General features: G+C 41.1%; 1 protein-coding gene across 1 annotated transcript in view; it reads left to right on the top strand.

Annotated features, from left to right (window-relative positions):
• Window positions 1-1,689: 1,689 nt before the first annotated feature.
• Window positions 1,690-15,183, top strand: part of LOC142905148 (fibrocystin-L-like) — a 34,798-nt gene continuing 21,304 nt past the window's right edge. Inside the window, exons 1-34 of the mRNA XM_076051658.1 lie at window positions 1,690-1,778; window positions 2,071-2,203; window positions 2,316-2,393; window positions 2,520-2,664; window positions 2,799-2,907; window positions 3,015-3,072; window positions 3,166-3,259; window positions 4,002-4,055; window positions 4,188-4,261; window positions 4,354-4,396; window positions 4,533-4,603; window positions 4,681-4,791; window positions 5,647-5,739; window positions 6,433-6,695; window positions 6,808-6,899; window positions 7,019-7,178; window positions 7,533-7,665; window positions 7,858-8,001; window positions 8,185-8,339; window positions 8,418-8,525; window positions 8,615-8,764; window positions 8,912-9,036; window positions 9,130-9,293; window positions 9,486-9,652; window positions 10,141-10,273; window positions 10,994-11,148; window positions 11,433-11,555; window positions 11,856-11,961; window positions 12,459-12,566; window positions 12,657-12,821; window positions 12,925-13,046; window positions 13,402-13,534; window positions 14,224-14,416; window positions 14,774-14,928. Of these exons, the coding sequence (XP_075907773.1) occupies window positions 2,149-2,203; window positions 2,316-2,393; window positions 2,520-2,664; window positions 2,799-2,907; window positions 3,015-3,072; window positions 3,166-3,259; window positions 4,002-4,055; window positions 4,188-4,261; window positions 4,354-4,396; window positions 4,533-4,603; window positions 4,681-4,791; window positions 5,647-5,739; window positions 6,433-6,695; window positions 6,808-6,899; window positions 7,019-7,178; window positions 7,533-7,665; window positions 7,858-8,001; window positions 8,185-8,339; window positions 8,418-8,525; window positions 8,615-8,764; window positions 8,912-9,036; window positions 9,130-9,293; window positions 9,486-9,652; window positions 10,141-10,273; window positions 10,994-11,148; window positions 11,433-11,555; window positions 11,856-11,961; window positions 12,459-12,566; window positions 12,657-12,821; window positions 12,925-13,046; window positions 13,402-13,534; window positions 14,224-14,416; window positions 14,774-14,928 (4,039 nt within the window). The 5' untranslated portion in view covers window positions 1,690-1,778; window positions 2,071-2,148. The remainder of the gene's footprint in view (window positions 1,779-2,070; window positions 2,204-2,315; window positions 2,394-2,519; window positions 2,665-2,798; window positions 2,908-3,014; window positions 3,073-3,165; window positions 3,260-4,001; window positions 4,056-4,187; window positions 4,262-4,353; window positions 4,397-4,532; window positions 4,604-4,680; window positions 4,792-5,646; window positions 5,740-6,432; window positions 6,696-6,807; window positions 6,900-7,018; window positions 7,179-7,532; window positions 7,666-7,857; window positions 8,002-8,184; window positions 8,340-8,417; window positions 8,526-8,614; window positions 8,765-8,911; window positions 9,037-9,129; window positions 9,294-9,485; window positions 9,653-10,140; window positions 10,274-10,993; window positions 11,149-11,432; window positions 11,556-11,855; window positions 11,962-12,458; window positions 12,567-12,656; window positions 12,822-12,924; window positions 13,047-13,401; window positions 13,535-14,223; window positions 14,417-14,773; window positions 14,929-15,183) is intronic.

The following is a 15,183-nucleotide window of genomic DNA, read 5'->3' as shown; positions in this document are numbered from 1 at the left end:
TTTGATGTATTATAAAATGGTATGTTGTATTAGTAGCAAACTAATATTTTGTTTGAGTGACATATTGCTCAGTGTGTGACAATATGGCACATATTTGTTATTTAAATTAAAAAAAAAAAATCTTATCTTTCTTCAAAGTCTGTCCTTGTCTCTGTTTATTGTATTGCCTCGCTGTCTTTTTACGTGCTCCCACCCAGTGGTACCTCTCAGCAAATATTACAGATGTAACAACCCGGCGCACACACCCGTGCTCTGTGTGCTTGGTAAATACATAAAAGCACAGTGACCAAACCCCTCTGTATTTATTTATTGTTGCTTGAAGTCACAGACAGACTCTACCAACGGGTAGCAGCTGGGATGTTCTGGCTCAGTGTGATGTTATCCTGGAAGTATAGGTCCCATTTTTCTACTTCGATTTTTGTTTTTCTTTCTTTCTTTCTTTCTTTCTTTCTTTCTTTCTTTCTTTCTTTCTTTCTTTCTTTCTTATGTCTGGTGTATCAGAGCCAGCTTTACACCTTGGTCAATGAAACAGTACTCTCTATTTGCCACTTGATGCCGCTAACGTTTCAAACGTTGTTTGTTTTATGATCTCAATCTTCTTGACAAGCTCTGGTCATGTCTGCACACCATTGTTGCTTAATACCTTAGTGTTAAAAAAAGAAAAAGAATCATAGTTACTGAAAAAGGGAAACTGAGTCAGGGATGACGACTGACATAGAGTTTACGGTAAAAGTCTGATTTTTGTCAGTTAATCATGTCATATGATCAACTAAGAACACACGTGCTGTGTAGTTTTTGCTATGGAAAATCACAGTTCTCTTTTCTCTCTGCTGGTCTGCGCTCGCAAAATCAGTGTTATAATTATGTGGCAGTGAACATTCCTGAGCTGGTTTCATAACTTCTTGCTTCATTGTCGTGTGAATCCACAGAACACCTGGGTCACTGTTTTATGCAGCATTGCTGTATGGGTAACAAGAACAACCAAAGAGGAATAATAACGTGGTTTGGACAGTACAAATTATCCACTGAGTTTAGTATTTTTACATAACAAATACATTTTCAAAGAAAGAGTTTGTTTTTGTTTGTTTTTTTAAAAAAAGAAAAAAAAATAGAGAGCGCAGTGTGGCTGAGTTTGATTTTCATTTATTTACATCCCTGTTATTTTGCCTCTGTGTTAGTCAGAGCTGACACAGGCCAAAAGTAGAGTCACCGAGTCACAACCTCATTGTAAGTGATGTCATACACTAATTTTATCTCAGTAAAGTTCCCCATTCTTGAAAATGTGCTCAGCCTTTGCCGCAATCAAGTCAAAATGTTCTTTAAAGTCTTTCAGCTTATACAACAAAGAAAGGAGAGCCAAATAAATGTATATATTTTAAAATTGCTTAACTAAAATTCCAATCAACAATTAGGCACTGCAAAAGGATTCCTCCAAAAAAGTAGGAGTCTGGTTGTGCTCAAGAATTTTAAATTATGCGACATGTGAACAAATGATAGAGAATGATTCACAACACTTCGGCATCATTTTGCTATTTGACCTCATCTACTGACATCGAGAAATTGCCAAATTGATTAATCGGTATTGTGATTGAGCAACATTGGGAGACATTGTGAAGACTATCTGGATTGGATAGACTCCAGCTTGATCCTCCCATTCTCCTCCTTAGGGCTGCAGGTGAGGGGCGGAACAAACACAGGCAAGCTATATATTCTCTGCACGCACACGCTGTTTCTATCTTGCTGGACCTGAGACACTCAACACACTAACTCTTCAACGGGTGAGAAATATTTAGAGAACAATTTTTGAAGATTTTCAATGGTAGTTCATTCCTGTAACTCTCCATTTTTCTGGCAATCGTGGTGTAAAAGTGACTAGTTTATTTTGAATGCTTTCCTTTATCTGACAATTATCTATTTACTGATCTATTGATTTTATCAAAGGTGTTTTTTTCCTGGGCACTTTGCCAGTGGATTGATCTGTTTTATAAGACTCTCACATATGAAAGATTGCATTATAACAGAAAGTTAACTCGTATTTGAAATAACCCTTTCTGTATTTTAATGTTTCAGACAAGTATTTTACACTTAGCTGGGCCATCACCAACTAAATCCAACAGAAGCAGGAGGGACTTTTGGGAAGTCTCCAGGATGGGTTCCCAAGTGAAGCCAGTCGTGCTTCTCCTCACACTTTGGTGTTGCTGCTGTAAGTAAATACATTTGAAGGACAACAAATATGGAATAGATCAAAACGAAATGCATTGTGCAATAGTTTATATTTTCATTTATTTAATTTATTTTTTTAATGTGTCTTTCAGATGCTCAGCGGGTTAGCTACATTTGGCCACATCGAGGAAGCAGCAATGGAGCAACCCGAATCACCATTGTTGGAGAAGGTAAAGAATTGAGTATACAAGTTGAATGTTACTAACTAACTTTACTCAAAGTCAAATCACACTTCAAATCTGATTATAACTGAAACAATTTTAGATTCATGATTAATTTTTCCAACTTTTTTTCAGGTTTTGCCCAGGAGCGACAGTTTCAGTTGAATCCAGAAAATGAACATTTTGGTAACACTGTGACTCTGGTGTCCAGCACCCTGTCCGTCCCCTGTGATGTGGAGAGAGACTCAACACACAGCAACCAGATCATGTGTTACAGCAGGCAGGTTTTTTTTTTCTTTCTGTTTTCAGTTGGCTGACAAATAATTATATACTGAACATGTACATGTGACCTCAACAGCACGGGCATATAAAAATTCAATATAACAATTTTAATGTTAATTGTGTGCTTTGCAGAACCATGCCAAGGGATAGCTATTCGATCCGAGTCAGTGTGGATGGCGTTCCGTTTCCTGACAGTGCAATATGTAATGGAAATTTAAACTCTGGCCATTGCAAGTTCTATGTAAGTTTTCAGTTAATGCACCACTGCAGCGTCACGTGTCACAAGTTTGGAACTATTTCTTGTAAATCTTTTCTTTTCTTTTTTTTAATTAACTGTAACTCTCCTAGACTGTCTGGTGGAGAACACCTATTATCGCCTCCTTAGGCCCATTCACGGGCCCCCCAGGTATGATTCTTTATTTTGAATCGTTAATTTTTTTAAAAATTTTGATCGATTCCATTTCTTCGGTAAGTTGACAACGACTGAAAATCACCACAGGCACCTTGTTGACAATTCGGGGACGGATCTACACTGATGTGTATGGAAGCAACTCAGCAACGAGCTCGAATGGCCTCAATGTCCGATTTCTAAGGTGTGAAATTGATGGCATAACATGAGACACATAATATTTTGAGCTTACATCTTTTGGTACATTTCTTCAGGAAATAATAACTGCAACCACAAAGACATCTATTTGCATGATTTATATTTTCCAGAGAAGAATGAAGGAACAAAAAATAGACTTTTTAAAAGACTTGTGTTTGTTTTTCTACATAAACCGCTCAAATTATCTATTTAATCTAAAAAAAAAAAAAAAAAAAAAAAATACTTAAACGAGTGACTCCCAGTGAAATCAAGCAAGGTCACTTGCTTGACAGATGTTTATGTTTTAAGTACATAGATAAAGTAAAGACATAGTGCACTAGGTTACATTAGGTTGTTAAATTGAGTTAACTGTACCTTATGAAATATTATCAAACGGAAACTCCTAAAACTGAAACTTTAAAGCCCAAGGGCAAACTTTAAGTTTGTGCAAGTAAAAATTGGTAGAACATGTCAGATACTTTAACACACAAAATTGCTTTATTCTCAAAATTGTCCACAAACACAGGACAAGTCGTGAGATGTTGTTCATGAGGAACGTGTGTTTTCTGCTGATAGGTTGGCAGGGAACCAAGACCAGTTTTCACAAGCGTCTGTGTTACTTTAAGATTGTTTTTTTAGCCAAGGAATTCCTGCACTTTTGTGTTGTGATATGCTATTGTAATGTAGTCCAACTTGGTAACTTCTTCAATACATTTTCTGTTTTTAACCATCTGTTTTCTTACTTCCAGATCCTACATTGGCGGGATGCCATGTGAGTTGCTGAAGGCAAATTCAGATGAGCTGTAAGTACCTGTGCAGTGTTTGTGTTTATAGATGTATCCTAATTGACCTGTAATTAAAAATGATAGAATGATTTTTAAATTTGATGAGGTTAAGTAGTCATGCAGTAATTAATTATTTGCACCTATGTTTAGGTATCAGTTAAAACTGGACTCCGAATCTTCTCACTGGGGATACATGAGCTGTAAAATGACAGGATCATATGTCGGTAAGACGGTTAGGTAGCAGCTAAATCTGCCTCTTGTTGTTAATAATTAGGAATTTCTGATTCTTTTTCCTCTCTGCTTTATATTCAAACAGGACATCAAAATCTGAGTTTCATTCTTGATGCTGATTTTGGAAGGTAAACATCAGTTGTGAGGTTCTAAAAAGCTTTTGCTCACGCTGTACTAATGTGCTTCATTGCTCTATTCCAATACTGTGTCCCACCAATGATGGTGACACTTATTTTTGCAACTTATGTTGTTGTTTTCCTGTAGGAGTTTACCAAACAAGGATGTGTTCAAGGTTTTTGGCACAAACATTCAGGCCATGGTTCAGACATTTGCAGGTGAAGTCTTGTCACAGTGAACGGGATTACTTCCTGTAGCACGATTTGTTGTTAATGCATTCATCTTTGTAATTCAGAGGTGACGAGAGTGACCCCCTCCACTGGCAGCGTCATGGGTGGCACCCTGCTCACCGTCCACGGCCACTTCTTTGACCAAACTGAGCGTCCGGCACGGGTCCTCGTTGGAGGTAATCGCACGGAGGTTCAAAAGAATTCGGACAACATTGTTTGTCCCCATACCCATGACAACCCCTACCGATGTTGTTCACTCGCACAGTGCATAGCGTTCCTTGTGACGAGTGAGTCGCTTTTCTATGAAACAGAGCTCTCGTTGAGGCCCTCAGGACACGCGATGGTGATAATCCTTTTCAGCACCAAAGAATGGCGCGCATACCTATATTAAGAAAAGGAAGACGTTTGGTTGCTGCACGCAAACTGACAAACAATAGCAGGTGTCATGGGATTGTGTTGTTCCCTTGACATTGTGTAGACAGACTTATGAAAGATTGAAGAAAGTCCCTTGAATTGTCAACAGAAACTATTTGTCAACATATTTTCATTTTTATCAAAGTTTTCAATCAAAATATCAATGCATAATTCACTTTACCTGAGTTAGTAGAAAAAGCACACTAAGACACTAGTTGTTGTAGATGGCATCAAAATAAATAAAATTAATCACTTATAGAATTCTGAAATTCAAATTTGCCAAAAAATCTTTTCTGTTTCATAATCTTCAATGAAATTAAATTAAAAATAAGTAACATTCAAATGTTTTTGTTTTGTTTTGTTTTGTTTTGTTTTACAAAAAACTGTATGTAGTATGTATGTTGTTATAATATGTCAAAAAGTGGATACTTTCTCATAAACTACAAAGGCTTTTTAATCTTCCTTTTTAATGTTCCAACCCCTTCAATGAAGTCTTGTCACAACAGTTGGCCATTTGCTTTTAATTTGCTTTCAGTCTGGCCTTATGCTGCTGTGTTTTTCATGGACATGGAAGATTTAAGATGAACTATGACAACACTGTTCTTTCCTGTCTGCAGGCCTGCCTTGCAGAGTCGAGAGTGTCTCTGATGACATGATTACATGCAGGACTGCCAAACAGGATATGAAGAGCAACATGACAGTGTACCCAGGTGACAACACAACATCTCTCCTTTTGTCTCTGTGCCTCTTTATGTCACGCAACCAACGCTTGTCTCCGTCTTGTCATGTTGCCTATTTTTTTTGGGGCGCCGTCTGATTATATCGTTAACACAATGAGATAATCAGACGGCATGACCGCCGGAGGAAAAATTCGAAATATTTTTCCGTTCTGTTGTGAGAGTTCTGCCGTCAGAGCTGGTAACAACACTTTGGTATCATGTGTACTGTAATGACATGATATCTTGACAGGCTTTGACACACAAAGGCACATACCATTTTTTTTTTGGTGTCCTCCACAATACTAAAGGTGAACTTTCATCCCGGGCCGAGTGAAAGCAAACAGAGACATCAGAGGGTTTAAAGGGCTACTTAAGAATAGTTGCATCAGCATGCATGCAATTCCAACCACTACAGCTATTTGCACTGAAATGAGTGTCTGTCGAGGTGGGATTAGCAGTCTGACACTGTAACGACACGTCTGTAAGCATTAACTCCAATGACAGTAATAGTCCCGTGTGATAATCTTCCAAATCATTTGCAAATAGTTTTTCTTTCCCTTGAAGTACAAGTTTCGAGGCATCTCAAAAGGCCTTACAGTGACATTTGACAAGAAAGACGTTCGTAATAAAGATCCATTGTCATCTTCGGACATGCAGTTTCATTCATGTCCCTCTCAAATCCAGGTGGTCGAGGCTTGAGGACAGAGGTGTGGAATGAGATGAGACCCTCCAGGCTGGCGGACATCTTAACCTATAACAGCAGCAAACCAGGATACCTGGAGCTGTGGACCGACATGCCCCAGACTTTCCCCATCCAAAACCGTTTTTTTGCGAGCCGCACCAGGGGCTTTTTTGTTCCTCCGACAAGTGAAAACTACACACTTTACCTCCAGTGTGACGACCGGTGTGAGCTCTACCTCAGTAACTCCAGCCGCCCAGAAGATAAGGTCAATATAATATTATATATCACGTCTACAAAAATAAATCATGACACCAATAGGTGATACCAGTGTGTTAACTGGTGAGAACTGCTTTTGTGACATGACACTTTGTCTCCAGGCTCTAATCGCTTACCAGACGAGTTACACCAACAGTATCTTCTCAAGGTCGTCACAAAAGTCTGAGGAAATTCCGCTTGAAGCAGGAAAATAGTATGTACGAAACTCTGGGTGCCTTATAGGTTGTTAAGAGAAAATTCAGCGTGAGTGCAGAGCTCACAATAACTATTGGTCTTGTGACAATGAAATGAAATGTCTTCTTTCTTTTGTAGCTACTACATGGAAGTGTTGCATCAAGACTATGGAGGCCCAGCTTCTTTCAAAATTGCCTTGTTCAAGGGGGAGAGCTCATATACAAAAACCCAGTCAGAAGACGCCGTGAATGAGGAACAGAACCTCGTTGCTGAATATGACGTATTTGATGAGGAACAGGTGCGTAGCCATCCAGCTTATTAGTTATTATTTCTCCCCTCCAAGATATTTATCAATCATTATTTCAATTTCAATTTCAATTTCATTATTTAGAGTTTAGCCCCTAAAAAATGTCCCTGGGAAATGTCCCTGCTCTCTACAAAGTCAGCTATAGACAATTGCCATCATCTGCTAGACCCTCCGTTCTCCAAAATATTTTGAAGACCTCCCAAACTGTTCATGGAGACCCCAAGAAAAATGTTTGGGGGGATTTGAGGGAAGCTGTGACAAAGTGAACAACTGTTTTCTACAAGATGCCTTCAGTGTGAAATTCTTCCTTAATTCTCCTCTTCACTCTTTGTCACAACCGTGCAGGTCGTTACCCTTGAAAACTTGTCCAACAGTGTTACAGTCAATGAGGTTCAGAAGGTCACAGTGAGCAGCGACTGTTCCAGCCATCTCTGTGGAAACACCTTCTTCAGTCTGGGCTATGGAGCCGCCATGACTGGTAATGTTTTTATTTGTTCATTCATTTATTGCAAAAAAAGAAATAAAAAGAACTGTCAAGCTCTACATTTGCTGTCTGGAATACATGGCCTTTTCTTTTTAGCTTTAGTAGCAAGCAAACAACAGCCAGAAACTGTATGCCACTGCACCTGCGAGAACATTAGACTGTGAGTTTTGTCTTTTCTCCCCTCAGGTATGATTCCAGTCACTGCCTCGGCAGATGTAGTGGAAGCAGCTTTAAACAGCCTTTGGTCGATCAAACCCGACTCAGTCCAGGTCACCAAACAGGAAGACAACAAAGGATCTCACTTTACAGTCAAATTTAACTCTGACAGAGGTAAAGAAATGTTATTGTATGAATATCAAGTAAATTAGGATGACGCAATCCTCAAATGCACATTAAGGCTCTGTCACATAGAATGACATGTCCCATGAATATTTTTCAAATGTTCTTGTCAGTGTATGGTGCTCCACTGCTGCACTAGAGTTTAAATTATTCCTTTTGTTTGGGGGTCCTCAGGGGATTTTGAACCTCTACATTATGACGTTTATGGCTCTGACACCAACATCACTGTTGCCGAGCTCACAAAGGGGAGAAGCAACATGGAGACCTTTACCCTGCTTTGGGGGGGAGTGCCAACAAAGCCCATACCGGTCAGCGCCAATGAGACTGAGGTGTGTAGTAGGACATATTTTACTAAGTGTACTTGGTCAAAAATTTTGAGAATGCTAAAAATGTTGTGTGATAAACAGGTGCACTCTGCTTTGGAGGAGATGATGAGCGGCGAGTGTCCAACAGAGATCCTGAAAAGTGAAGGAACTAACGTGGCATACTTTAACAACTTTGAGAATGCCCCACAGGTTGGTGGTGGGGGAGGGGATGGGGATTAATTGAGGATTGAATGAGGCTGGAGATTCTTACAGTTCGCTGGTGTCTTTGCACTCATCAGTTTAGCGATGGCCAGAGCGGAACTCCGGTGAAGAATGCAGGTTTCTGCGGTGAGTGGTCGCTGAAGAACGCCAAGGTTCTCTTCAAGGACTCGTACACCAAAGACAATGGCGACTACTACGGTGCCGTTTCACTGGACAGGAATGCAATGGTAAATAATCCGAGTTCATCTCTCGCTGTTCATCTGAAGTATGTTCCGCGAACGGAGACAAAAGACTGACAGGCGACAAGCTGCCATTGTTGAACCGTGCCCTTCCGTTTCCATCCGAATGCATTTGGCAATCCCCTTTTCTTTCAGCTTTGCTTCGCGTACAAGGGAATGCTGAAAGATCACGTGGGTTTGAAGTTCTCATACGTCAACGCGAAAGGACGAACCTTGACAGAAATCGCAAAGGTCAACACAGTCTTCACTAAGAGTGACAAGTGAGTCAAATCCATGATCAGATTTTTTTAAATTATTTTTTTTAAACAATTCTCGAGAAGATTCCACCTGTAACTGCTGTGATTTGACTGCAGATGGGGATACAAATGCATGGACATGCAAAGTTCCCTGCAGATGGTTTACATTGGAAGCAGCTACAAACTGCTGGAGGTTTACCTGTACAAAGATGATTCTGGCGCAGATTTCTATGTGGATGTTGTGTACATGGGAAAGATGGCCACCACCATGGATAGCAATGGTAAATAGCTCGATAGCAATACAATCAGATTGTATTCTCTTGTTGATTCTACGCAGCATTTGTTTTGTTTTGTAGATATGTAGATATGTACATGTAGATATCGCAGTGTCCTCTGCCTTTCTTTTTTTTTGATTGACTTATGAATCGTTAACTGTTATCTCAGACCGACTCTGATTCTCCGTTTCCCTGCAGCTGTTCTCCTCAAGAGAAGGCCTCCACCCTTCGAGAGCTCCGGCCATTCTTTCCCCGCGATCCTTGTCACTAAAACCTCGACGAACAATTCCATCAGCTACAGGATCAGAACCACACCAGCCGACTGCGCCTTTGGTTTCCCGCTGATGAAAATCACCTTCATGGAGGTAACTTATACATTTGTAGTGCAGTTTTGTTTTAGCGTTTTGAAAGCCTGAGCGCCAATTGAACTTCTCAGCTCTCGTTTTTTCTTCATGGGACACACATGATTGTTAACAAACTTAGAGCAGACTGTACTGAGACTTTGACTGAGTCTCAGCACTGTGACTCACCTGTCTCACACAGAATGACTAAGGTTCTCAATGCGGTCAAAGTGTCTCCCAGATTCTGAAAAATATCAGCCAATCTGGTTTTATTTGGAAGGAAATAGACACCAAAAAAAAAAAAAAAAGTGATTTGGTCTGATCTAACTTTCGGGTCAGAATTCTGAAACGTTCATACAAAATACACAATGGTCAATGGAGAACAATTTAATGCGTACAACACAAAGAATTGCACAGTAAAATTCTGTTAAACTCAATAAGAAAAAAATCGAACAACACATCATTCCATTGTTCCAACTTTACTCGTCTTTCTTCTTCTCCTGCATTCCCAGATGTCCAACGGCAGCGAGGACACGGCCTCATACGTGGACGGAGCCACAAAGGCCAACATCACTCGGCTGCACAGAGCCACGCCCCCTCTGACCGGCACCTTCGACGCTGAGATTTACGGAAGCGGGGTGGAAGGTAGCTCCCACAGACATGCGTTGTTTTTACTGCGATGGAAAATAGCGCCCAGTGCGGTTTTTCACCACAAAGCTAAAAGCCTTCAGTGACCTCTGACTGACACCTGATACACGTCGTTGTCATCTAGTTTTGACAGGCAGTTATTACTCTGGACTAAAATGGTATTTATGAGGGTAATTAGACAACATGCCTCAAAACATGCCTGCAAGACAACGAGAGCTCATCACACACACCGACTTCAGTCTTCAATGGTTCATACGAGACAAAACCATTACATTTTAACTCACAGACGCAGACATCAAAATCAGCAATGATGACATGTCAAACACTGTCTGGTAAGGTTTGAGTCTATAAAATAAATACAAATAAATAAATACATAAATAAATGCATTTGGGCCCAGAACATTCATGGAGGAAAAATCCCAGGAATCTCTTGAGCAACAGGGATTGTTTTCACTTGTCTGTCAATCTGTCATGTACCATCAGTTGTCATGACTGAGTCTTAATAATACAGTATAATTAGTTGGCCGTCTGTGACGCAGATTGACAAAACCACATCCGTCTGCGTGTGTCTGCGAAAAATATTTGCAACAACCCCCCCATGCCGTCCCCACCCATTAGTGACAAAGTAAAAAAAAATCAATAAAGTTGAGCGATAAATTGAGCAGAGAACCAGTGTCTACGGAAACAGAAGTGACCCGATTGGTGTGCCCCCTTCAGGCCTCTCTGTGAACATCAGCGAGCAGGACCTGAAGTACGCCCTGGAGGGAATCCCTGGGATGGGGCAGGTCAGCGTGAGCTGGCAGGGAACCTGTAGACGTCCCAAGTGGAAGGTGGTGTGGCTCACCAGACCTGGGGACCAACCTCTGATCCAGGTCACAATGCAATTCTATTTCTCTGTCTATGTTATTCCAAAGTCTTTACTTCACATTGATCATTTGTGTCAGTTAACCCTCCTCAGCCCATTTGCCACTGCAGAGCTTTTTTTTTTTATTTAAACTGAAATGTATCCTCTCCCGCTTGGGATTGACCCTCCGTGTCTCTGAGTTTCATCGTGAGCTGAATGTTCCTTTGACTGTCCAAACCTCCTGTCAGACCATTAAATGTCGCACTCACACAAAGACGGCAGTGACTAAAGTCCAAATTGTTCACATTCCAGATCAATAGCTCATCCGTTGTTGGTGAAAATTTGGATTTCTCAGCCAAGGAGAGGGTCAAGGGAGGATTGCTAATGCGAAGTGCAACAGGAGATCTCTTCCGTGTCCTGGAGGACAAACCACAGGTGGGGCTGTGATTCACGGTGCCTTAGACGTGTCTGGTTTTGGGTCGTCAGCATTATGTGAGTGTTAGTAGTGTTCTTGTATCATGTTGAGTTCCAGAAGTCTCAGTCTGCACAACAAGTCTACTTTTATTCATTTCTCTATTTTTGTGCGCACGTGGTCGCGCGCGCTTGTGTGTGTGTGTGTGTGTGTGTGTGTGTGTGTGTGAGCAGATGCTTGACAACAAAAATGTCTGGCAGTCACATGGGACATAGATCGACAGACATGTGTCTGAGTGTCTTGTTGTTGAATTGTGTTTACAGGTGGAGGTGATCATTAATGGCATTCCCTCAAACTGCACTGGTGACTGCACGTTTGAATGGTCAGAAGGCTCCACTCCGGTTGTGACTGGAATCAGCCCGAGTCAAGGTGTCTTGCAAAATCTGACTCCACTAAACAGTTGCTTAGCAATTCAGTGGAACAAAAGAAACATTTGTGTCATTTTATTTATTAAAAAAAAAAAAACTGAATTATGGGAGAACATCTTAACAGAAATGGCAAGAAAAGCTGAAAAATCAGACTTTTTTTTCTTTCTACACTGCACATAGATAATGAAGACATCAAATATATGAACAAGATATATATAATTATGCAGCAAAGAAAAACACGCTACATAACTCTAAATATGCTTTTAATGAACAATGTCTATTTTGAGGAATTTAAATATAAAACACGTTAGAGTTATTTAACACTTTTATCATTTCCCTACATAATGCCATGTGTGTTCATACATAGTTTTGATGCATTAAGTGATAAATTGAAAAGTCAATAGTCATGAGAATGAAAGCAAAGACGTTAAATTTATAAGGTGTGTCCAAACCTTTGACTGGGAGTGTACAGGATACTTAAGCAACTTGATTTTGCAGGATCCAACGGTCTGGGGACTCTGCTGGTCGTCACTGGAACCGGCTTCGGCCATGAAAATGCCTCCATCCACGTGGGAGACTCTGAGTGCCACGTCGAGCAGGTCTCCAGTGAGTAGCAGACGTCCCCTCATCGTAAGCCAGTGTTCTGTTTGCTGTGCAGCGGCTGTCGCCGGCCTGAACGCGTCAACTGTATTCCAGACACCAGTCAGGTGTGCAGACTTGGCAGCGCCAGCGCCGGCACCTACCCAGTGATGGTCCGCTTCCCCTCCCTGGGAAACGCCCGCTACTCAGGTGGAAGCATGCTGTACTTCACCTACCAGCTGATTGTTTCCTCCTTCTCTCCGCTCTCTGGCAGCACGGCAGGTCAGACTTGCACAATCAAGTAGATAAAATGAAGAGTGAAGCAGACGGTCGTCATTTGTCTCAAGAAAAACTTTGGTTTTGTTTTTATTTCTTTTACCCTCAGGAGGCACGTTGCTGACAGTCAAAGGCTTCGGCTTCAGTGACAACTCCACGGTCTCTGTCGGCGGTCAACACTGTCACGTGGTTCACGCCAGTGACACTGAGCTGAAATGCAGAACGCCGGCAGTAAGTCCACAGAGCGCAGGTGCTCTTCATACGGATGATGTCGCTTCATATTATACCCCAGTCTGATGGGGTCTGGATAAACTTTACTTTATACTTTACTTTACTTTTAATCTTGTTTTAACTTGACTCTGAATAGATTGAGTGCCCTTTATGTGTCTTTTTAACTTGACTTGACTCCTTTAACAGCTGCAAAATTAGTTCCTGTGTGTGCACGAATAAATAGCAAATAAAAATCTTGAATCTTGAATCTTGCATTTCACCTCTTCTAAACGTTACATTCCTTGTTCTTTGGTTTCCTTCCCCAAGTGTTGAGTAAATCACTATTTGTTCAAGAGATGAATGTTTATTATTCCAGGGGGCTGCTGGATCGCAGAGCGTGACTGTGACGGTGGGGAACATGAGTGAGACGGCCAGCGCCTCCTTCACCTATGACGCCAACCTCACCCCTCAGATCACCAGTCTGAGTCCCAACTCTGTGACTGGGGTTGGTGAGTCAAGAGTTCTCCGTATATAACAAGCATTCATGCTCACGATGAACAATCATTGCCGTAAAATTGCTATCATGGGTTTCACAGTGGGTTTAGTCTGATGAAGTGGAAGTTGCGTTTGTTTGTATATGTAACTTGAAATATAATATATAGTCTTTATAGTAGTATATAGTATATAGTCTTTGTCCTGAATCAGACAACAAAGGCTGGAATCTTGTTCTCATGTGTAAATGGGAAGGATGGATGCTTCATTATAAAATAATACATATAATACAATGTATAACAAATTCATCAACAGTAAGCTTTTTTTCAATAGTAGCACCATCTCGCAAGTTTTTTCTATGAATGTTCAACAGCTCTCATCGAGCAATTTTAATTTTCTAGTGTAATTACAGTGAGTTTGAGTGACATGTTGTGTTTTCGGAGCATTGCACGTGCTTGTCAATGGCGTGAGTTTGCAAAAATGTTTATTATCGTGTCTAATGTCGGCCCTGCGGCCCCTTGCCATTTAAAACACGTGAAACACCAAGGATTTGACATGAGGTAACAGCCGGACATGTCACACTGTGTGATTTCTGTCATCAAAGCAGGACAGTCCACACTGGGGTATGTGTCAAAGAAGATGTCACGATAATTGTCCCTCACTGACAAAAGTTGCATTCCCCTCCCACTTATTTTTGTTTGTGCAGCCCATCACATGCTCACCGTACAGGGTTCCAACTTAGGAGCACAAAGCAATGACAGCGCGGTGTGGGTCGGCATGAAGGACTGCGTCATCGCACAGTGGACGCCCACAGACATCACCTGCCGGCTCCCCGTGCTGCCACCCGGATTCTATAGGGTCGACGTGCAGGTTGGAAACAATGGCTTCCCTCAGACAAGGTGCGGCAACTTCAAAGGACACTGATATGAAAAATGCTCATCAGTCAACGGGCCGCCTTTAAGAGGCGCTGATTTTATCGCAGGCCCGTTACGGAACATTTAAAATATCAACTCATCCAAAAAAAGATCTTCGCTAAGGGACTCACGTTGCTGCTTCACGTTGTTCTTTTTCTCAACCTTTGCATAATTTTGTTTAACACTTATTGACTTATTGCATATGTAATTTCATAGGACTAAAAAGCAACTTAAACAGCTTTTGAATGAATTGTGAATGTTTTTTAGACACAAATTATGTGAAACAAAAATATTTTTTTAAGAAACACATATAACGTTTAATGTAATTGTCAACTCTCACAGCAACGGTGTGAACACGACCATTGAATACATCCTGGAGGTCCACAGCGTCTCCCCCTTGCTTGGATCTCTGATGGGAGGAACCCGTCTGACCATTACTGGATCCGGTTTTAGCAATGTGACCGCGCACAACCAGGTGTTCTTCGGCAGCTCGCATGGTAAGACACAGACGCCTGTGGTACCACGGGCAGGAGGCATCTCGCCGAAAACATGCATATGCACAACTTTCTTCGCTTCTTTTATGGATGGAGCACCTAAAGGAGAAAGAATGTTCATGCACATTCGACCTTCCCTCATTCTTCTTTATCGAACAATCAGGCTTGACTCATTGTGTTAAGTGACTAGCATATTTTCTTTGACAACATAAAGGACAATCTTCGACAATCAGTTTGTTCTACAGTTTGTTTTTGTTT

Source organism: Nelusetta ayraudi, unplaced genomic scaffold (genome assembly GCF_046127955.1).
Source record: "Nelusetta ayraudi isolate G7.1 ecotype Tasmania unplaced genomic scaffold, CSIRO-AGI_Nayr_v1 ptg000135l, whole genome shotgun sequence".
Lineage (NCBI taxonomy): Eukaryota > Metazoa > Chordata > Actinopteri > Tetraodontiformes > Monacanthidae > Nelusetta > Nelusetta ayraudi.
Note: the sequence above shows the minus strand (reverse complement) of the source record. Positions and strands in the feature narration are given on the sequence as shown.